The sequence below is a fragment of the Leuciscus leuciscus genome (genome assembly GCF_965113295.1).
Source record: "Leuciscus leuciscus genome assembly, chromosome: 7".
NCBI lineage: Eukaryota > Metazoa > Chordata > Actinopteri > Cypriniformes > Leuciscidae > Leuciscus > Leuciscus leuciscus.
In genome coordinates, this window is record NC_138731.1 from 15,516,827 (window position 1) to 15,535,119 (window position 18,293).

The 18,293-nt window shown below is 34.9% G+C and overlaps 1 protein-coding gene across 3 annotated transcripts in view; it reads left to right on the forward strand.

Annotated features, from left to right (window-relative positions):
- The first annotated feature begins 2,134 nt into the window (after positions 1-2,134).
- Positions 2,135-18,293, forward strand: part of epha3 (eph receptor A3) — a 133,251-nt gene continuing 117,092 nt past the window's right edge. For all 3 annotated transcript variants that reach the window (XR_014207397.1, XM_082175293.1, XM_082175292.1), the window contains exons 1-2: positions 2,135-2,335; positions 11,320-11,384. Coding sequence is in view for 2 of the 3 variants with exons in the window: in XM_082175293.1 (XP_082031419.1) it covers positions 2,251-2,335; positions 11,320-11,384 (150 nt within the window). In the remaining variant the exon portion in view is untranslated. The remainder of the gene's footprint in view (positions 2,336-11,319; positions 11,385-18,293) is intronic.

The following is an 18,293-nucleotide window of genomic DNA, read 5'->3' on the forward strand; positions in this document are numbered from 1 at the left end:
GTCATAAAGGGATGGACATGGTCAGAAACAATGCTCAGGTAGGCCGTGGCATTTAAACGATGCCCAATTGGCACTAAGGGGCCTAAAGTGTGCCAAGAAAACATCCCCCACACCATTACACCACCACCACCAGCCTGCACAGTGGTAACAAGGCATGATGGATCCATGTTCTCATTCTATTTACGCCAAATTCTGACTCTACCATCTGAATGTCTCAACAGAAATCGAGACTCATCAGACCAGGTAACATTTTCAAGTCTTCAACTGTCCAATTTTGGTGAGCTCGTGCAAATTGTAGCCTCTTTTTCCTATTTGTAGTGGAGATGAGTGGTACCCGGTGGGGTCTTCTGCTGTTGTAGCCCATCCGCCTCAAGGTTGTGAGTGTTGTGGCTTCACAAATGCTTTGCTGCATACCTCGGTTGTAACGAGTGGTTATTTCAGTCAAAGTTGCTCTTCTATCAGCTTGAATCAGTCGGCCCATTCTCCTCTGACCTCTAGCATCAACAAGGCATTTTCGCCCACAGGACTGCCGCATACTGGATGTTTTTCCCTTTTCACACCATTCTTTGTAAACCCTAGAAATGGTTGTGCGTGAAAATCCCAGTAACTGAGCAGATTGTGAAATACTCAGTCTGGCACCAACAACCATGCCACACTCAAAATTGCTTAAATCACCTTTCTTTCCCATTCTGACATTCAGTTTGGAGTTCAGGAGATTGTCTTGACCAGGACCACACCCCTAAATGCATTGAAGCAACTGCCATGTGATTGGTTGATTAGATAATTGCATTAATGATAAATTGAACAGGTGTTCCTAATAATCTTTTAGGTGAGTGTATGTGACATCATCTTGTAAACATAACCTAATGAGATACAGACATCAAAATACATCAACAACAAAGAACTGCTAAAAGTGAAGCAAATATAATTTCAGCCGCACAGATAAAACCAACAAGAATCAATAAACCGCACTGCATGCTGGGTACCTTAATACACTGTAGAAATACAGTACGATGTTGTTTGTTTACAGTAAATTGTGTTTTCCAATACTATAAACCCACAGTAAAAACACACAGTTGTTTTTTTTTGTGCAGTTAAGATACAAGAAAATTCCTACTGTGAAATTACTGTGAAAGTAATGCAATTATTAACCTGTAATTAACTGTAATTTCACACTAAAATGTTTAACAGTGCAGAATAAACGTTGTTTATATGTTACGGTCCATGTTAAATCTTACAATACATATTTTCTTCATTGTGGTATAACATTCGTGTCCATCAATTTAACTTTTTATAAAAAACACTCAATATGACATATTTACAGTATTTACAGTTTCAGCCAGGCTTCTTGAACAAGAAAAGATGTAGGGAGGGACGGATTGGATGGTTGGATCATTGCGGGTTGCAGTTGCTGCGATCTCATGTGAGTGGAGTGTTTTCTCGCCCTCATGCCCGTCAACATGTCATCAGAGAAGAGATATATGTTTTTGATTAAAAAATTATGAGGGCACATTAATTAAAGAATAAAAATGATAAAGTACACGGATAGGTCGTTTATAATTTGCAATATTCCATAAAAAGAAAAAAACAAGAATAGTCCATTTTGATTTCATGATGACTTGCATTGTCAATGTTAGTATAGATTTTGTTATGTGTAATACTAACAAAATACTAACTAACATTTATTGTTCAATACATTATATGTTTTTATTCAGTTCTTATGTAGTAGGCCTACACTGATCAGTGTAAGTGACCATAACGTTCATTTGCCCAAACAAAGTGTTTATACTTCGAGTTGTTAGCTCAGGCTTTGCGGTGATGTGACAAATGTATAGAGCTTAGTATTGTTTTTAGGCAAACGAAGTGCATAAGTTCCACAGTGTGACATACAGTAACTGGAATTTGATGAGCTGCCTGATGTGTTTTCGTCTTCTGTTCAATTTCCGAGAGATGACATGACCTCTGTTGAACCTGTCGGTCTAATAAACGGCTCTGTCTGGCTTGTATAGGACCCAGCGAAAAAGGGAAGCTCCCGGTGAGAACTGGAGAGAGAGAGAGAGAGAGAGAGAGAGAGAGAGAGAGAGAGAGAGAGAGAGAGAGAGAGAGAGAGAGACTCCTCCTCGTCTCCAGTGTCAAACTTGACATCAGCCTCTGAGCCGAGAATGGTAACTTGTGTCGGAACAGAAGCCCTCACATGAGTGGCATGCTTCACGGAGTTATGTACCTTGTTTTGCCCCCTGAACTGCTATCATGGATTTCAAAACATTAATACTTTTCCTTTTTCTCTTCACGTTTATTTCCAGAGCAGAATTCATTATTCATCCGTCCAATGAAGGTAAGATAACGTCTGGAGTGAGAGACATATTACCCTCATCTCTGCTTATACTGTAGCGTGACTGTCCTAACAATATTGTCAGTTGACTTGAGCTCGTCCATTCAGGGTTGTTTAATCTGCGTAGCGTTGACAGAGGAAATGAAATTCAAGTGAAATAGTTACCTGCTTTACCCCCGATGCTCATCCAATAAGCCGCCGCGAATTTGATCATATTGGATAATCGCTCGCTTATTCACTTTATGTCAAACCAGCTGCTTCAAATGAACCGATTTGTTCTGGGAATCAATAATATCGCAGTTGTGCGCGAGGCGCATTGACTTGATTTCGCGAGAAATAGCTACAAAGGGATCGCTGCAAATCAAACTTTGAGTGTTGTTTATTATTGTTTGTAAGGGTCACAGCTGGCTACACGATATGAACATATTTTTAAACGATCGATCGGTTGGGAAAGCGAGAACGCGCACCGGCTGAGCGCGAAATTCAGTCCGAAAATCTGCCGAGCATACAGCATAATCTTAATATGGGCTGTTGCCTATGTTTAAAGACTCTTTGTGCAGTTTATGTATTTGCACTTTCTTGATAATTAAGAAATTGCTTTTAATATTTTGTATTTTTGCCGAGTAAATGATAGTCTAGCTATAGACCATGCGCTGCAAGTTTGAGCGCCGAGTTTATTTCAGTTACACTTGCGCTTTTGTTGTAATAGCCTACATGCAATACTTCAATTGACTGAAAAGCCTCAATTTGCTGCAAATGCACCCTTTGGACAAGCAGAGATTTACGTCGTAAGCAGGTATTTGTCACATATTCAGATAGCTTAGGATGTTCGCCGTTTTATATATTTATTTATTGACATAAAGCACACGTTGATGCTAGCCTACTTAAAGCATATTTTGAAGTAAAGCTGCTTACAGTGGAGGGTGGTTTTATGAATAGCCTATTCCTCAAAAAATATATATCTGAGTTTATTATCGACCTTGTTTAAAACCTCAGTCATGCCAATTGTCTAAAGTTAATCACACGAGTACGCTAGTTATTAACTACATTGACACATATGCTGCCTATTTATTTTTCATTTTCAATCACATATGGCATATTGGATGATCTGCATTGGCCTATAATATAATGATATTTCAAATGAAGTGAACAATCAAAACAGTGGACTATTAGGCCTTCTGCAAATAAGTAAAAAACTTAAAATCGATAGACTCTGAATAGAGCCTATTCATATTTGGAGCCAGCAAAGTTAGGGACAGTATTAGCACTCTAATTTTTAACACAACACTTAGGCCTATTATTTTTCTAGGGCAATGTGTTTGTATTTTGACATCTTAACTTCCTTTATGAAACAATTGAAGAAGCGGCAGAGTCGAGATACACTAATATGCCTAAGCAACGAATATGTTTTATGTAATTTTATTAGGCCTATTTACTTGAAATGCATGTGCGTCCTGTTTTCATGCATCTCCTGCTTATCCCTAACTGTTCAGTTCACACAGTGATTACAATTATGTCCCGTTCAAGTTTTTAAAGTCGTTCGAAAAAATAAATAAAAATAAATAAATACGTGAGCCACTAAACCTTCGTGTAAAGCCCTTCTATAGCCTACCAATTACAAAAGTTTCCGTCAGTGTTGTCGCATATTCATTATAGCATAGGCCTATATATATATATATATATATATATATATATATATATATATATATACACGCAAACATATATTTATATTTATATTATGCCTACATATTTGCATTTCCAAAGCTTCAGGTGTTCTTTTGGTCTAATTAGAAAAAAAAAGAGATGTTTGCTAATCGTGTTCTATTGTGACGCGATGTGATGGAGATATGGAGATATTCGTTTTGTGATATGTCTTTTCATGTTTGAGATTAAATATTAAGGCCCATTTGCTATTATTGAGTTTAGAATTCATATTTTTGTAGGCTGGAGTTTAGACTCTGATCTGTGTAGAAAAGATGAGAACATAAATGCTGTCAACTCAAGGTGATCTTCCTGATGTTTCAGGTTTAGCTGTCTGTTCTGTGTAACAGAGCGGCTTTTCTCTCTTATTGTGATTTATGGGCTGTGAATTACCTTTTGCTCAAATAGTATGTAATGGGACGTGTTTTTCACCAGAGAGTGTCAGTATAGAGCCGCAGCCATTGATATCATTGGAGCAAAGTGCTTTTTTACAGCTTGAAGTCGCCTAATCAGCTCAAGTGTAATGTTTATAATCTCTTAATATGACTTTAATAATCAAAAAAGGTATATATTTTTTTTATAATGAATATAGATGCCTACCTATATAGGCCTATATATATATATATAGAAAGTGTTAAACGTCAAGGCCATGATGACCTATAGAGAAATCGCGGTTCACATCCCGAAATGAATGGATTGATGCATTCTTTAGCACACACAACGAAAAAAAAAAAAAAGAAAAAAAAGGGGGGGGCAAAAAAGACACTCATAAATCCTTTCAGAGGTTATATGTGATTCAAAAGTAATATCGATGCGAAGCGAGACTAAAGTAACCCATTTCCGTTTATTTTCCCCAGGAAATATCCTAAACCAAAGTTTGAAACGTGTTCATCTTTGTTTTTTGAAATCAGGTAAAATGGGACACTTTTGCCACTCTTTATTTAATTTTAATATTATTTAATCACAGGCTAACTTTCCTAGGTTAACCTTGGTTTCCTTGGTTAAATCCCATAGCCTAACGGTTGTCCTGACACCTATTCATTTTTCTTCTTCTCGAGCTGAAATGGGCCGATTTACTACATGGACCGTGCACTTTCACCCTAAACATCAGGTCGTAAAATAGGAATACTAATAATGGGCTAATAGAAACTTTAAAGTAAAGTCTTTATTACATGAAATTAATTTTAATAACCAAAACATTTGACAATGCACCGCATCGCGACCTCATTGTGTCGGGTCCAGTGTGTTATTAGCATATTTGTCGTTAAAGATGGAAGATAAAATAAAAGTAATGGTGAAAAACGTTACTATGTCATTTTCTTTTAACTGAGAAGAATTAAGCATTAACATACTTTTTAAAAACCATAATTGATGGTTTTTATTAACGATTGGAAAGTAGTGGGACAATTTAACAGAAAACTACAGCAGGCTACTAAAAAACGACATCAACTATAAAACAACACCCATGTATAGTAATATATAATAATAATTATAATAATAATAATAATAATAATAATAATAATAATAATAATAATAATAAAAAGTTGACTGACCAAATGACCTTTGTAATTTATTTAATGTAAGATATTTTCTGGTATACTAGGTATTTCTAAAGGAATATGTTGATTATCACAGTAATAGTCTAAAACAATTCTGGACTATTTTTTTGTTTTACTTCTATAGGCTATGTTTGAAAACAACAAAGTATCCACTTGAGGCCTACTTACACTAAGTCCTGTCTATAGATGCACACATCATGCAATATCACATTTAGCTCTTTTTTATGTTGCTCTGGACACAGTGTTTCTATAAAAAAAAAAAAAAAAAAAAAAAAAAAAAAATATATATATATATATATATATCTCTATATCTCTCTCTCTCTCTCTCTCTATATATATATATATATATATTTAGCTTTTATTTATTTATTTATTTATTTATTGTCTAATTTTTCAAACTCAAATTATGTTAATTTCCGATTATAAGAGTAAATTAAATATTTTGTTTCATACTTAACACATTCAACTTTATTGGTTTAAAGTTTATTTAATAAATAGTGGCAATTTTGTTCATTAGTAGCATTGAGTTTAATGTCAGCTTAGTATTTTATATATATATTTTAAGAAAAAAAAAACATGGAATTTGTTTTTTGGGGGGGATCTGGGCACACTGCCTAGTGAAACATACATCTGTGTAAAGAAGCAAATTAATTTTTCTGCTATTTAGCTTGGCCTTTGTGAGTCAAGCTTGTGGTGGGTAAACTTACAGTCTACTGTAATGCATATCGCCTATTCTACTGTCAGTACACTTACGGCAGACAGTTTTCCGAGCATGTGGGATTATAGCTAACAGTTGACCACATCCTTAGGACGATTTCAACGAAAATAACAAAAGTCTCATTGAAATATCTCAGGAAATCTTCACAAAGCTGATCAGCTCCAGAATAAAGCATCTGCCAAAAACATAAGATGTAAACGAATCATACAACACAATTACGTTACTAGGGTTTCCATTTTCTAACTTGTGACTAAAATGGCGCAGTACGCTCCGCTCGCTCAGACTATGTGATGGCAGCACCACGACATGGTGTGGTGTGATGTCATGGTGCACTAGTTTCCAGCTGGGACGTCTAATGTTTTGCGAGTGACGTTACTTTTCGGATGTGTGGAAATTTGCTTACACATATGAACGCATCAATACGCATACAGTATCATCAATATAACAGTTATGTGCGTGGTTATGCTGATGGGTTTTGGACAAAGATGGTGTGCAAAATAAGCTGTGATGATTCAGAGGGGCTGAGGCAGACACCCTGAGACTCGACTGAATTATTCATAGTGTAGAGGTTAATACTTCATTGCCATCTTGCAACCATGGGCGGAACCTTCGTTTAAGCTCAAGCCCTGTAATTTGCTTTTGTTTTCTGTTTTGTTTATTTTTGATAGTTAAGTTAGGGAAATTAAGAGTGCCAAATGTTCTTGAATCTAAAACCCGAAATGTGGTTCGGCTTAAAAGGAAGCCGTATATGATTGTGATAACATCCCTTACAAGTATTGACCTCTCGGAGAGTTATTTGCGATGCACGTGTGGGGTTCGCCGTGACCCTTGGGGTGTCTGTGGAGGTACACCAGCTGCACGCGAGGATCTAGTGTGGGTGAGAAAAGGGATCATTGGAGCAGCAGTGGGTATTTTGGACACACATATTGAAGCCTGTCGTGGTTACTCGAAAATCCTTTAAAAATAATCCGCCCGACCATGTGTCTTATACACCCACAGTCAGATTTTAATAAAGCCAGGCATGGAGTCCTCTGCTCTCTGAGGTGTTCAGACACCTGACTCTCATCTTAATTCAATAGCAGATTTAATGAACTACCTGAGAGGTGAAGAGGACGGAGAGAAGAGAAGGCAGTGTGCCATTTACAGGCCATATGGTTCTCTTATTATGGTTCTCTTATACTCATGCAAACCTCCTTCAGATCGTAATCGACAACATGTTCACTGCTATGTTTAAGGTCAGTGGCAATATTCAGTGATCTCTTTATCCCTATCGCTTAAACACAGTAAAATCGTAAGAATTATGTGACAAGGCAATTGTAAAAGGGCGGTTTGTACCACACAAAAATGTTCACAAACAAGATTTCAAAGCAATGACATACTTTTCTTTTTTGACTATATATGTGTGTGTGTGTGTGTGTGTGTGTGTGTGTGTGTGTGTTTGTGTCTGTGTTTAGGTATGTGTGAGTGTATAAATGTTAATTTTATTGTATTTTTATTTTATTTTATATTCACTAGTTCATTTTAAATGGTGTGTGACAAATTAATTTTGAAAAGTACAAAATTCAGTTTAGTTTTTAATACAATGTCATAAAAGCTGCTTGCATAGTATTTAAAAAAAATATTTTTGACTTTTGCTTAGTTGTAAATGCACTGTAAAAATTTTTTTTTTATGATTTGCTATCATACTTTTTTTTACTTTGTCAAAACAACTTAGATAATTAATGTGGTTCAGATAACATAATATTGTTTGTTTCTGTTGAATAAACCAACCTCCTTCATTGTATTAACTAAACATTTTAATTTCAAGGACCTCAATATTTTAAGGTAACCAGGCAACTTACTTTTTTAAGTTAAACCAACAATATTTTTTTACAGAGTGGATTTTCACAACAGGACATTTCAACTTACTTATAGTATTTCATGTCATCTACCTAAAACGTTTTTTATCTAATCTGTAGATTGATGGGTAAAAGTAATTTTAATACTGATTCCTTGTCTTCTTTGTTCTGTATTTTGATCTCAATGTAAATATATATTTCACATTGAGCTGTTCTTGATAGTTTGTGAATGAAACATTACCATTGTCTCCATTGTCAGCACTGTGAATGTATTCGATCAGTGTGCCATGTGCTGATGAAAGGAAAACAATAGCTAGTAGTGCAGGGATGATACATTAGAGAGATACCCCTTGGCGGCCTGTGGTTGGAATCCTAGATTATTGTCTCACTCCTGTATTGATTTACCTATTTTGTCTGGTGTGGTTGGTTGGATGAAATGGCCGTTGAATCAGCTGTTCATAATTAGCCCTTTGTTTTGTGCTTAGACGCGTTGCTTGACGCTAAACTTCTTGTGGAGAGGTTGGGAATGACGTTGGCTGTGATTTCCTTCTCTTACAGCTGCAGAATTTGCCTCACCCATGTAGCTATCTAATTTTATGGTCTCAAATTTCCCTGGTCGGCTCAATTTGAGATGCCGGCTCGGCTCATTGAGAAATTTAAATTGGAACCAACGGAGCTGGATGCGAGCTGCCATTATCTGACATAAGCAGATAGCTTTATTATACTTAATAGGGATCATCTACAGTTTGAGAACAGCCAGCTGTTTGGCCAGCACTCAGGTGCGGTGCCGTTTTGTGCTGGAATTTGATAATGGGGTCTCCAACAGACTCTCCTCAGAGCCCCTGATATATACACTATCTGTCAGAATTATGGATGCACCTGAGTGATTTTTTTTTTTTTTTTTTTTTTTTTTGTGATCTAAAAAAAGTTATTTAAAAAATGTATATAGTTACATTAGTTTTGTAGATACACGGGAAAATATAAATTGTCCCAGTGTATTTTCTTTTTGCGAAAATAAAATGTTAAATTAAATTAATTTTAATTAATTGATTAAATTGATTTTAATTTAAGGGATTTTAATTTAATTTAATTATTTTTTATTTATTTAATAATTTTATTTATTTATTTTTTAATCATGAACCGATTACTTAAAAGAAGTTATTACTCTATGACCTGTATGACATCATCAACCAATGTGGTTAAATGACAAATCTGAAATTTGAAATAGTCGTGATTAGCTAGTTGATTTCTTCAACGATGCATCATACTATAGTAGTTAAGCAGCGAGTTTCGTCATTGTGCAGAAAAACGCACCCCTGGTTGGACCAGATAAACAATGAAAATTCTCCAGCATAAATGTGAACTTCAACACTTTTTAAAGGCATCTCATTCTTCACCATGAAGTTGGTTGAGTGAATGCAGAGTGTTCAGAGCTGAAATCTAGACAATAAATAAATAAATAAATAAATAAAGAGACAAAAAAGTAAAATTTGTGTTATTAAAATTGATGAATTTACAATTTTTTCTGAAATGTGGAAAACAATAAATGAGTAAATAATAATAAATATTTAAGAATGAAATTGTTTTTTGACTGGTACCAGGAACAAACCGCATTTATGGACTGATTTCTTACATATATGTAAGATGTAATCTAACTTAGACATTATGTCAAGCTTTGTGATAATATTGTGATAAATATTGCCATTGAAGTACACTTTATAAAATAAAGGTTTATGTCATCCATGTCCCATATGTCCATTTGTGATTTGGCTGGATGTCTCCTTGCCATCGCTGTAGGGAGAATGAGTGACACCGCTATTAGTTGAGGCCATAGACGCCATGCTGAGTGCCCACATGTCATCTGGGATTATGCGTTTACTGTACTCCGACCGAGGCTTTTGTTCTTTCCCTTTGTGCCCGTATAAGCCTTGCTCAATCAAACAGGAGTCGTTGTTACGAGAGCAGGAGACACTGAGATGTCAAGAGCTTGTCACGACCTTCTCCGCTTTAGCACACCACGCCGGCAGCCAGACGTTTTAAATAATGCAGTAATATTTCCTCTCTGTTGTCTCCCAGTGTTTTATTTTTCATTCTCTTTTGTGTTTTTTAGTGCTGGACAACGATTAATCGCAATCAAAATAAAAGCTTGCGTTTACGTAATAAATGTGTGTTTAATGTGTATAATTATTTTGTATATATAAATACACACAATATGCATGTATATATTTAAGAAATATGTGCATGTATATACTGTATATATATTTATATATAATTTATATTATATATAAATATTAATATTTTATATATAAATAACATTTTTTTCTTAAATATATACATGCATGTGCGTATATTTATATATACAAAATAATTATACACATTAAACACAGACATATTATGTGAACACAAGCTTTTATTTTGGATGCGATTAATCGCGATTAATCGTTGCCCAGCACTAGTTTTTTTTTTTTTTTGACTTTTCTTGTTGTTTATTTAATTTTAAATTAATTGGATTTGACAAGGGTTTGATTATGTGTTTAATAAAAAATGAAAATGTCTACAAAAAAAGAAATAAAAATTGAACACAAAGACAGATACAGATTAAATATTGTATGAACCTAATAAAACAATAACGTATGAATTTTTATTTTGCATGAATGAGAAAAACAGTAATAAGTCAAATATGAATGGAAAATAAAGGATATGTCTTTTTTATTTATAAATAAGGAGCATAAAAAAAAAAAAAAAAAATCATGCTCTAGCACACAGTGGAGAGCAACAATCTCTTATCAACATATCGAAATCCATTCGGCTTGTCAGATGAAAGAAACCATTTTTGATTTGTTTTCCTTAGAGATACCTATCACTCTGACACACACAAGATCAACGTTTGGTCAGACATTAAAGACCCCGTGCACAGGCTAACAAGGCTAACTTTTCTCCGTCCAGTTAAAGCGTACTGAAAAATGTTGGTTTGAAGGATGAGTCCGTTGACTCCATTGTTTGTTTAATTGGATTGTGGCACAAGAGCAGCACAGCTGAGTAAATACTGTGTTGATCGGGACGCTGCAGACTGAGAGCTGTATCCCGCTCCGAGTGGGGGGAGTGAAACCGGATCTAAAAAGAGGATAACTGCTCATTTGTTTCTCTCCCCTTCTCTCTCCTTCTCTACAGTTAACCTGTTGGACTCCAAAGCAAGCCAAGGAGAGCTGGGGTGGATATCATCCCCATCCCATGGGGTGAGTGTTGCAGACATAATCCATATTTCATAGTGGACAAGAAGAGAACAGAGATTGCATGCTTTGAGGATGTTGTTGGGGAGCCAAAACAATGCGCATAGTTTTTTAAAGATCTGGAAACTATTTAGGCTTACACTAAAATTAATTAGATTTTAACAGATGCAATTAGAATTCAATTTATATAAATCATTCGGTAACACTTTACAGTGAGGTTCATTAGTTAACATAGTTAATGCATTAACTAACATGAACTAACAATGAGTAATATATTTGTTACTGTATTAGTTAATCATTGTTAACATTGGTTAATACAATACAGCTGTTCATTGCTTTTTCGTGTTAGTTCACAGTGTTAACAAATGTTAACAAATACAACCTTTGATTTTAATAAGGATTAGTATATGTTCAAATTAATATTAACTAAGAATAATAAATGCTGTAGAAGTATTGTTCATTCTAACTTCATGTCAACTAAGGTAGTTAACTAATGAACTTTATTGTAAAGTGTTACCAATCATTATAATATGCTGTTCAAGAAGCATTTCTTATTATTATCAATGTTGAGTTTTTGACGATTAATATGTTTCGGAAACCGTGGTACACAACCATTCAAAAGTTTAGATGTAGTAGTTTAGATTAAGTAAGATACAAAAAAAGAAATGAATACTTTTATTCAACAAGGATGCATTCAATTGATCAAAAATGACTGTAAAGATGTATGTTACACAAAATTTATATTTCAAATAAATGCTGAACTTATCTATCATCAGGGAAATAAACCATTTAAAAAAATTTAACACAAATAATAATTATAATGTAGCATTAGCATATTCGAACGATTTCAGTGTGACAAAATGTTGACCGGCAATACGGTACAGATTAACATATATCATAACATATAAGCCCAAAGGTATGTTTTTCCTGTCAGTGTAGAACAACTCTTGGTACTTTATTTTTGTTGTCAAAACCTCAAGGTCACAACTTCCGATAATAACCTTGTTTATTTGTCGAGTTGTACAGGTATTGGTCTCAAGGGCTACTCAGACCAAATCATTCTTTCAACTTTATTATGTGTTAAAATGACTTGTTGGCAGTTGCTAAAGGTAATCCAGTAATTTGTTCCATATAGCTGCCAAACCTAGTTTCCTCTCGTTCTTTTTTACTGTTGGCACAGTAAAATGTGAAGCTTTCCTTTCTAAGGGAGAAGAAAAGCGAAAGTAAAGAAAAAGAAAAACATGAAGTAAAAAAAAAAAAAAAAAGTCTTTTGCATTTTAAATTAAGTGCTTTTTAATGTAGAGAGCATTTATGGAAAATTGAGTAATTGCACTAATTTGCTAGATTAATTTCGAAACGTTCATAAGTTCAACACAGAAAGCGTCATTAATCTTTACAATAGCCATAAAGGTGATTTAGGATGAAAAAATAAATCCCTCGCAGATATGTGCCGAATGCTCTGGGATTTATTAAGTCGACGTGTAAGCCATTGTCACGACTACAGCGAAGATCAGGCTCTCAAGGTGAATTAACTCTAATTACTCAGGACTTGTCCCTAGTTTGGAGCGATAAGCATTTTGCCCCTGAAAGCTATGCCCTTAAAAATGATTTGAAATAATGTGGCGCTGCAGTGCTGACACTGACGGATGGGCCGCACACCTTCTGCCAGTGTAAGCACATATCGGCCCGGTTAAAGCAAATTAAGAACTAAGCCCATCGGACGCTCAGATAAGGCCAGTAAATATAAATGGGCCCTGCGCAGAGCTCTTTAAACATGTTTATTATGGCCTTTCCAAATTGCATCAGGCCTCAGCCTGGGATTCATTACCCACGGCAGTCGGATTACTCTGTCTGCCCGTATGAAACTGCTGCGATCTGTTGCGTTGCTTTGAGGACCCTACACAATTGTTTTTGGAGTTGTTAAAAGCATCTTTGCTGTGGCGTCTGTGGAGACACCGATTAGAGCATGATTGGTGGTTGTAGTTTTGGGGTTTGGAATGCCTCGTTTCTCCTCAGCAACAGAAAGAAAAGTGCAAATGACTCCTGAACAACGCCTTGGCTTGGCATTGGCATTGTTTTTAATTCCATTTAAGATTTTGAATGAATCATCTTTCGCTGAGGGAGTATCGGTGGCTGTACTGGATAGTTGGCCAGAAATGTAAATATTTAGAGCTGCAAATATAGATTGACTGAATGTTTTTCATCGGTTAGTGTAGCAGAACTAGTTTTTGAAATTCTAATGTACTTTTTTTTTTAGAAGAAAAACTGCAGGGTTTTTTAAGTTGATGAAAAGGATAATAAATGAAACCATAAAAATGCAACAAAAATAAATAAATAATAAAAAAAAAAAACACAAAAAGTATTTTTTTATTTTATTTGTTATGCTGTGTGGCCTCTGACTTGTGTAATTCCACAAGACTTTCAGAACATACATAAGCAATAGTAAAAAAATGAATGAGAGAAATCATTTACTGCCATTTTGTGAAAATTAATCATGTAATCAATAAAAATGTTACTGTAGTCTGAGTATGAGTATTTTAAAATGTAATATAATCTAATTACAAGTATATAATTTTTTAGATCTGATTACATTATCCAGATTACATATTATCAGTTACTACCCAGCAATGTATATATGATTTGATTGATTTGTCCAAATTAATGTATTATGCTAAACACACACACACACACACACACACACACACACACACACACACACACACGCACGCATGCACGCACGCACGCACGCACGCACGCACGCACGCACGCACGCACGCACGCACGCACGCACGCACGCACGCGCACACACACACACACACACACACACACACACACACACACACACACACACACACACACACACACACACACACACACACACACACACACACACACATTATAATACAGTAAATTATAGGCCTATTTTATTTTTGTGTTTTATTTAGAATTTGATGCAAAAGAAAAGATTACACAATTATTCATATTCTTTTTTTGCATCTGAGCAAAAAAAAAAAGAGACAAACTACACATTGTGCACATCAACATCCCTTCATAACATACTTCCTCGTCTTATTTTGGTCTCTAAAAATCTGCAGTAGAAGCTCAAGATCTCAAGCATCTTAGCATAATCAACTGAGACAAAATAGGCAGCAAACACACACTTTTCATTATGCATTGGGTAAGTCACACTCTGCCAGTGCCCGCAGCGAAAGACAATATTTCCAACATGATGCTGAAACTCATTTAGTTCCCCCCCTGAAAAGAAACCGTGAAAGGTCTCCAGCTGTACAAAGTGCAAAGAAAACCCCCTCTATAAAGGTGGATTAGCACGTCATATGGCCACAGCGGGTGAGCGGGCAGCACACAATGTGTTATGGTAAAAGCTGTGATGAAAAGGTATTGACTGATCGGGTACAGTTGTTGCTGTGACCTAGTGCAGGAAATCCTAGATGGTGAAGCACTTGGCCTCACGGGTAAACAAAAGTCTTTTTTAGTTTTCTTTTTGGAGTGATTTGTGTCTTAAATTTAGTTAGGTGTTTGCAATATAATATGTATGAGTTTATGCTGCTTGAACAGCATTGGGTAAACTGCTTTGAAACTGTAGATTCTTAAGATACTAGCTACACATAAATTAAGGTAATTTAGAAAGCTAGTAGTTAGCTACGCAACAAGCAATCTTCAAAAGTAGCTAATTACACTGAAGATAGTGTGCTTGTAGTGTACAGTACATTCAATTTTCTTTCTTTCTTTCTTTCTTTCTTTCTTTCTTTCTTTCTTTCTTTCTTTCTTTCTTTCTTTCTTTCTTTCTTTCTTTCTTTCTTTCTTTCTTTCTTTCTTTCTTTCTTTCTTTCTTTCTTTCTTTCTTTCTTTCTTTCTTTCTTTGTGTCTGTAATATGTTTGCTTAATTATACTGAATGTAATGTACACTTGTAATGTACTTCAAATCTTAAATTTGTTTTTAAACTGTATTTGCATATATAATATTACTAAAAGGCCACTTTAGATAGCCTACTTAAAGAGAGTACACATTCAACACTTTCATGTTTCTTAACACACTTAAGTTGGCATTTATAAAAGTGTGCTTAGTAATAATGTCAAATTAAAGATTGTACACTTTAAATCATTGTTTTCATCTTTTTGAAGTACACATTTGATGAGTTGACCAACATACTAAGCACATGTAAAGTACTTATAATTTTAACTGTACTGTTATTCAATATTGCATTTAAAGTTATAATGCATTTTATAGTGTAATATATTTTAAATAGAAATGACATTACAGTATTTTTTATTTTATTTACCATAAATGCTTGTCATTAAATATGGCAGTGTACTTTAACCATATTTTAAAGAGAATATAAGTAATTATGAAATGACATACAAAGATTTATTCAAGTCGTCCCTAAGTGGGTCAAAAAATCACTCAAAGTTTAACCAATAGCTTTTAATATGATTTTAAACAATAATATATTTTCATATAATTGCATGCAATTAAGTGTTCAGAACTTTACATTCAGTTTGCACTTGAATATTCTTTTGAATAATATTATTTCAGTATTTTTTAAAAGTATGCTGAAGTGTACTTCTTTTTTCACTAGGAACTAGACCAGTATTTGCCAGATAACAGTTTACGGTATCATTTTATTTTACAGTCCTGTTCCACATGTACATACTATGTACTTATTATAGTGATTACAATAACTGGATAATAACTAGATACTAATACTGAACCTACCCCTAAACCTAACCTTAACCCATGTAGTTTTCTTATATTACCCAGTACTTTCTAAGGCAAGTACACTGTAAGTACACTTAAGTGCATGTACTGTAAAATAAAGTGCAACCCATTTTGCTATAAAAAGATGCAAAATGATTTTTATACATACAATTTTTCAGCATAGAATCTTCTTTTTATTATTATTTATGTGTAAGGGAAAAAATATTGTGTATTTGATTATTAAATCATTTTGCAATACACTAACAAAAAAACAGTGATCTAGTTTTTTGTCTTTCTTTATCAATACTTGTTGGGGGAAAATTTGCTTGTTACTGGAAAAAACACACTTTTGAATGTACAGTAGCTAAGTTACTGTTTAGCTACTGAAAATTGTAAGTTGCTCCCCAACACTGCTATTGAAGAAAGAAAATCAATGTTAAATTAATTTAAATGGTTTCCAATTGAGAAAAAAAAGTGTGTTAAAAATAAATAACAAAAGCTAGCATTAAGCTTATCTTCAGCTAAATCATGTCACTCACAATTTAATGCCACTCCAGCTTGGAATGATGTGTTTTCTTAGTGCATATCAAGCACTCATTGCACAAGTTGTGTCGATTACTACAAATGTGTATTTTTATAGCAAGCAATTTCCTTAATACATCTCCTGTGTACCCATAAGCATATCATACCTCTATGGCCTCACCGGCATCCCAGCGTTCAGACTCATGGAGTCCTCACAAACAGAATCTGCTCCAGTTCTGTCCATTATAATGAAGAGAGCGGGATTTGATCTAGAGAAACTGTGCGCACCTATTCAGAAAATGTGCATGTGATACCAGCAAAAGCCTGCAGTATATCTCAGTCTTCGCTAACTAATGCAATTCCATTGTAATGTGAGCGAGGAGGATTATAATTTTATTAAATATCTGTCTGAAACATAAGCTCTGCTCCACTTTGTCCACAAGTGCCAGGGAATCTATTAGTTTAAAGTACCAGTTGGCCTGTGTACACACTGAGTGTACACAGGGGGAAGTTGGGCCGCAGCCCTGTCAAATGTACCAACTGCTGATTTCCTCGTTTCTCTGCTGCTTTCCTTGCTGGAGGGGGATTATATTGTAAAGTGATATTCGGAGAAACCCAAAGTCATCTTCAGTCTGCCCGTCGAGTGTTAAGTTGCAAAGCGCAGGGCTGACGTCTCCCGCTGTGGCGAAGGAAATAAAGATTGGTGTCCAATCGTAACCTGGCGCTCTCCGAGAAATCAATGCAGCCTTTAGAAGCTGCTGTCCGTAAAAGAGATATCCAGGCAAGGCTTTTACAGTTTTCCCCTCTCTATAAGCGAGTGTTATGCATTATAAAGTAGAAGTTATTTGAAGGAGATTGGCTTGTGCTGGTAATGATGTCATTCATGGCAGCAGACAGTCCACACTATATTCTCAAGTGTGTGTGATTTACACATCGTATATGATGTTTCATTTATTTTGGCAGTCATGGTTTCAGTACAGTCATTCTTTATACAGTTTGATAATGCGACACAGCCCAGGCACCTGGACTTCATTTGGAGCATCAGCTATGCTGGTGAACACCAGTTGGCTCAGTAAATAACCCTGAGACAAATGACCAGCTGAAATTTCCATTGATTTATTTCAGTTTGCATCATATTTGTTCACTTCACAACTTCATAAACACAATATCAGAAGCAGATTCCATTGTTTTATCATCATAACACCTCGTTTAGATCCTGCCTTAAAGCCAGGCCCGCAAATTTCAGAATCGGGATGCCTGTTATTCATAAAGTAATACCCCATTCATTTTTGTCATCTCAATCTTTCAGTGAAACAGAGTTTTCTATAGTAAAGTGTAATTTATTCCTGTGATCAAAGCTGAATTTTCAGCATCATTCCTCCAGTCTTCAGTGTCACATGTGACATTTTCTAATGTGATGGTTTGTTGCTCAAGAAACATTTCTCATTATTATCATTGTTGAAAACAGTTATTTACATTTTTATTTCAGGATGAATAGAAAATTCAAAAGAACAGAATTTATCTGAAATAGAAAGCTTTTGTAACATTAAACATTACTGTTCAAAAGTTTGGGATCAGTAAGAATTTTTTGTAAATTTTTTTGGGGGAAATAAAAGAAATCAATACTTGTATTCATCAAGGATAAATTAAATTGATCAAAAGTTACAGTATAGACA